Raw genomic sequence first — 6,249 nt, 5'->3', positions numbered from 1 at the left:
TATATATATATATAAATTGATGATATTTTTTAAAAGAGGAGAGAGAAAGGATTATATACTTAAATAATTTAATTTGTTCCAATTTATATTTGTACGTTTATTAATACTTTTTTCTCTTTTTATATTAAAGCAGAATTATATTCATATTTTTTTAAACATTATGAATAGAAACGTATCTATAGACGTTACAAAAAAAACGATAACGTTTTTTTCTTACGTTTCTCGATTTGGTAATGTTGAATATTTTCTGCGTTTGCTACCCTTGAACGAGCGATCCGGATGAGAGGGTCGTTAGCTCGCGTTGGCACGGAAGAGGCTAGACAGGAATCTTATCTACGGATGCTGGGCACCGATCCAGTCTTTCGTCTAGACGAAGGGTCGACTCTAAAATATGGTTCGATAAAGTTTTCTTTACTTTCAAACAAACTTATTCAATATTCGTCAGCAAATTTTCGTTTCATTAAAAAGTAGAATACTTGTTATGAAAATTTATCTTCGGTATTGTCAATGACTAATATAACATAAAAATAATTAGATAAAATGCGATAAGAAATAATGAGCTAAGTATATAAGGAAGTTTATATCTCTAAAAGACAATTGTCCGCCTTACTTAATTTCTATAATGGATTCTTAATACTTATTCATTGATTTTTGAATACTTAAGAACGATCACGTAGAAGATGTGAGAGAGAGAGAGAGAGAGAGAGAGAGAGAGAAAGAGAGAGAGAGAGAGAGAGAGAGAGAGAATGTTATGGCATTACGTTACAATCTAATATTTCTGATACTTTATGTTTTTTAAAATATTTTTTTTATATTTTTAATGAAATATTCTGTTGCATAACGCCAGTAATTGATGTACTTTTCATTTTAACGAAATGATTAATTTGATCAAGATAAATATTTAACTAAATCCTTTATGTATACTTTTTCTGACTCTCTTTAACAACATTCAACAACATACACTTCCGGAAAATGGGGTGTATATTTTATATTGATGAACATTAATTGCACACAATTAAATACTATTTATGTATATCGGGAACAACAGGTGTTGTCGCGCCTATACATTCTGTGCGACAAATTAATTGAGAATAATGAATTAACTTGTCGGATGCGCACATTTTGTCACATGTCGACCATGCTGTAATCAAAATTCGAAGCTCAGAAACAAAGATGACATGTAATTTATTGTTATAATACATTGAATTAGAAAAAATGATTTAAATGATGAAGATAAATCTCTTTGTATTTTTATATACAATATCAAAATTCAAAGCTTAGAAACAAAAGTAATAACAAGTATAAATGTATATAACTTAAATATATTGACTTAAACAGTGAAGATAAATCCCTTCATATCCTTTCAATATACATAAAGAAAACTATTTCGTGAAGTCTTTGCTAAAGCTTCTTCTCAATAGTAGATTCTCTTTACGTACGCAGATACTAACATAAAGGAGATCCAAATTTTACAATAGCAAAACTTTAGTCTATCTCTCTTTCATTGTTCTATCGGTACTTTGATAGGTCAAAAGGGAAACGGAAGGTAGAGGTTTGGAATTAAACTTCGCGTAAAGACAATGGAGATCTATCTTAGTACACACATTGAAGGAGACTAGCAGGAGCAATTCTCCGGCAATATCTGTAGCAAAGGAGACAGAAAGTGGAAAAGGTGTGGAAGAGGTCGAATAACGTCAATGTTACATCTGTTACTCTTGACTCCTTTCTATTTTCTATAAAAGATATTCGATAAACATATTTTACGAATAGAAAACTATTCTTTTGTGTGTGTTAAACATGAAATTTTTTAAATTATTAAACTTGTATTATGTGGCCATAATTTTTAATTGTTTAGAATTTTGAAAGTTTTTTTATAATTGTGTTTTCAAAATCGATGTTTTGTTAACATAAATTCTATATGAGAAAAATCATATAGAAGCTTAACTAAAAAATGTTTTATCATTTATTTTTTTTCTAACAATGAGAAACTTAAGTGACTACAAAATTAAATAACTAATTGTTGCGAGAAAAAATATGGATTATTTAATATTTCTATTGAAGATTATAAATCGACGATAAATTTGTCAAAGAAGAGTTATTTCAAGACAATATGACAGAAGTGGGACACTCTTCATGACATGATCGATTAAACGGATGTGTACGTATAGGCGAAGGCAGATATGAAAAGATAAAAATAATTTAACGTCCACTTTTTTTATTGCGTTTGAAAGAAAATAACGTTGTGTAAGAAATGTTTGCACATAGAAACTATGTCCCTCATCTAATAACGGATTCAATTACGAAGGTCTGTGTGTAGCACTCGAGGTTACCATGATATACGGTGTAATGTAAAATTTAAAACTGACGCGTACCAAGACTCCTAACCGCCTCATGACTTGTGGTTTCCGTTTCGGCGTTATGGTAGCCATACTAACCGGTTTCGGTCGGAAACGGGACACCTCGTTCTCTCTAGGGAAATGTCTAAAAACGACCTGACGTCGCTCGCCGGCCCGTCTTTTCCTTCGCGTATATATCCGGTGCCCGAACGTTCCTACGAAGCTTGCCTTCCGCTCCATGTTAAAAATGCATCTTTCCTCTTATCCATATAATCTTGACTCATTTAACATAATTCATGAGAGATGCGCTTTTCCATATTTTTTACTCTTTACTCTACTCTTTTTACTCTTTCATCTTATCCTGCAACACTAATGTTGTGAGAATAGAGGAAAATAGGGGATGATTCTCAACTAATTGCAAATAGACCTTTTATTATTTTGCATTTTTATATATAATGATATAACTACATATAAAAAGCAATACGTTAAATGCCGTAGGTAGTAGTAGTCTTATTCATCAGGTCTGTGATCAGTGCCAAGTGGATGTATAACGTGGAATTCGCTTAAAAATTGTATGAGAATGAAAGCAAAGTAGATTGAATATAAGAGACCACCGTAAGAGAAACGTGCGATAGCTCCCGTGATGTTCAGATAAATTATAGTAGCTATTAGTGAACACAGGAGAAAAGCTAGACAGCCGGGTGCCATATCGCCGATCCTAATCTTGGTATGTTGTTCAGGATCAGTGGCTGCAGCGATGCTATAAGTCAGTCCAAGTCCCAGTAGAGTGTTAAACATTGGCCCACCGAAACAAGCTGCATATCCCATGCGTGGAAATCCTCGTCTGGCTATAGCGATGTTCGCTATTAGATCTAAGCAGTGATTTAGCTGATATAAATATTTTGAATACACAATCATTAATGAAACATTAATTGGAAATTTTAAAGAGATATAATTATCGAAAAATGTCATAACGTCACGATTATTACAATTTATGTTATATTGTTTCTTTTATCGCATTTGAAAAGTTAATTCAAGAAAGTACAATTTTTTTTTTCAACTATATTTTTAATTACCATATACATCTTATCTTTAACTTAAAAAAAAAAAGAAACATTTTTCATGTTACTCACCTCCGATGCTGTTTCCCCATGCAAGAAAAGTGATTCCTAGCATGGCGTCAGATATACTGCATGAGTATCCTATGCATTGGAGTACTGCCATGACTTCTCTGGCCACTAAATAAACTGTCAACATAGCAGCCAAAAATCCGATAAATGCAAATATCTGCAATATTATTAATTCTCAACACATTTGGCTATTAATAATCCGTCGAATACGGATTTTTCGTATTTTTGAATGTAATAGTAGATGCTTAAAAAATTCCTATCCAAAATTCCATCCGCACAAGAGGAAAGAAAAGTACTCACAGTATGAAATTTTGGAACACGATCCACGTGCGTCGTTAGAAATACAATTACACCAATTATGGAACCGACAACGAGGAATAACGGCACCAGTGGCAAATTGCCAAAAGTCGTTTGCCAAACTGCAATAAAACAGTTAAAATGAAATTGAAGTTGAGTGGTACCGGCTGTTATGCCACGTCAAGTGTCGATATGACGATTATGCATTATTGACTGCTCATCTGGATTTCATATCTATCGTTTTGCAATGGAAGACGGAGAATATTTACGGAGAATATTTCTGTAATATCATGGAAAATTATTCACAAGAAGAGAATGTATGGAAAAAATATTAAAAAGCAATAAGTAAAATCTTTAATATTTTAATAAAAAATTAAATTCCGGTTTCTTCTTTTTATCTTCTATTTTAAATAACTTTTCAAGAAATACATAAATGATTATCAAGTTAAAAAGTTAAAATTTTAAAGTTTACAATTTAATTATCTTAAATAGCTTATTAATGTACATGATTTATAATTATTTATATATTATATTATTACGAGCAGTATCAATGAATGAAACTAACCATTTAATAAAAATAGTGCTATCGTAGGTGTTACACATAACTGGAAGCAATTTAGTAATTTTGACCAGCCTTCTTTTTCAACGGTAGGATTTACGACAGGTATAAACAGCTGTAACAGTAGCATGACGGGTGAACGTATAATCAAGATAATCTTAAACAATATTCCCGATTTCTTCCAATCTTCTTTGCTGATTGGATTGACATCATATAAAAATTCCTTGAAAAGACCTTTCGGTCGGTCAGAAACATAGTCACTAATTTCCGGCCTTAACTGGACAGAACCACTCCGTATCCTGGCTCTCTCTAGCTCCGCAGCGATTGCGATATCTAGCACATACAAATATATATCAGTACAAAGAAAAATTGAAATTAAATCATATATCAAAATTTTAAAACAAGAACAAACTAAATCCACAATAGTTAAAAACTTTAATTTTAAACAAAAAAAAATAGAATAAATATCAAAGATTTACTTCTTATATATTAAAAATATTTATTACACATATTTGATTACAAATTATGAGCTAAACGTGCAATATAGTGAATTATAAAAAATAATTGGCAAAGAATTAATGTTACAATTCAAGCTTTACTTGTAAATGATTGACAACATCTTAAACATGCGAGAAATCAGAACACTTTACTAGAAGTCAGAACACTTTACTTACGAAGCGGAAAAAAACGCATCGTTCCGGAAAAAAATTCGAACTATTGAAAAATTCAAAAGAACTAAAGATGTAAAGATATGTGCGATGAGTCGTAAAAACGACGCTTGGTACCTAGTTTGGCATGTAAGCCAAAAGGTCGGCTTCTACTGGGAATCTTTGGAATGGCGCCTGTGTCTCTATTCGCCAAGTAAGTATGCAGGACGTCTGGATCGGGCACACTTGGGATTCTGGCTGAAAGTACATAAGAATGTTCTCGGGAAAGGAGATCGATACTTAGTATGGTGAAAATTTTCTGTAGGCGATAAGGAAGGAGCTAGTCATCTTTTTCACATTGCAGCGAATTCATGGGTTATGAAGAGAGATATTTCTCGTTTTAGAATAGAAATAGAAGTTCTTGAACGCACTGATCATAAAATTTCGAGCATAGAAGTATCTCGGGAATATATATATATATATATCTTTCCTCGCGAATTAGACTTCCGCAGAGAGTAAAATTTTATTTACATTCGAGGAAAACATTGTTAAATGTAAACTTGTATACTTTTTGGAAGTTACGAGTTTTCGAAATTTTTACTGTCTAAAATAAAAAGTAAAAACTAAAGACTCTTCGTGATTTGCGAATCGAAGAATACCGCAACGTACTTTTCAGAGTCTCCTCTCTGGTGTCATATACCTGCATTATCACGACTACCACAATGAACAATATGTAGACCAGAATAAAACCTGCAATTAAAATATATCAGCATTAAGAAGCATTAATGTCGCTTGGCTCGCAAGGTTATTTTCCTACACATACCGCTAAAATAATGAATGATCCACATACATAATATTACGCAAAAAAAATTTGATAATAATTACCTTTTTATGTTCTAATTAAAGAAAAAAAAATCTTAATTGCTCTTTCTTTTTAATACAAAAACAGAAAAGTAATAATGCCGGGAAAGGAATCCATTTTAAGAATTTTTAATGAAGCAAATAGTAAATAGATACAGCGAAAGTTTTTTACGTATCATTTATATTATTTAATTATATATTAAAATTGCTCAGACGAATTATCAAGCTAGATCAGTATTTTTCAAAGTGGACACTTCTCTATTTAGGAGAGAAAATTAGGCATAAGAAGACAATAAAAAAAATTGATGATATGAAATTGTATATATCATATCATTATCCAACAAAGTTCTTTGTATATTCATGTATATGTTTAAAGTTCCTTAAATATACTTAATGAACTTTAAACATATACATAGATT

At 31.5% G+C, this 6,249-nt stretch overlaps 1 protein-coding gene across 1 annotated transcript in view; it reads right to left on the bottom strand.

Moving 5' to 3' along the window:
* Positions 1 to 2,846: 2,846 nt before the first annotated feature.
* Positions 2,847 to 6,249, bottom strand: part of LOC108691878 (sodium/potassium/calcium exchanger 6, mitochondrial-like) — a 6,931-nt gene continuing 3,528 nt past the window's right edge. The window contains exons 4-9 of the mRNA XM_018199813.1: positions 5,639 to 5,719; positions 5,108 to 5,227; positions 4,329 to 4,655; positions 3,767 to 3,885; positions 3,470 to 3,623; positions 2,847 to 3,208 (exon numbers count right to left, since the gene is read on the bottom strand). Of these exons, the coding sequence (XP_018055302.1) occupies positions 2,847 to 3,208; positions 3,470 to 3,623; positions 3,767 to 3,885; positions 4,329 to 4,655; positions 5,108 to 5,227; positions 5,639 to 5,719 (1,163 nt within the window). The remainder of the gene's footprint in view (positions 3,209 to 3,469; positions 3,624 to 3,766; positions 3,886 to 4,328; positions 4,656 to 5,107; positions 5,228 to 5,638; positions 5,720 to 6,249) is intronic.

Source organism: Atta colombica, unplaced genomic scaffold (assembly GCF_001594045.1).
Source record: "Atta colombica isolate Treedump-2 unplaced genomic scaffold, Acol1.0 scaffold55, whole genome shotgun sequence".
NCBI classification, from domain to species: Eukaryota; Metazoa; Arthropoda; class Insecta; order Hymenoptera; family Formicidae; genus Atta; species Atta colombica.
This window is presented reverse-complemented; position numbering and strand designations above follow the sequence as displayed.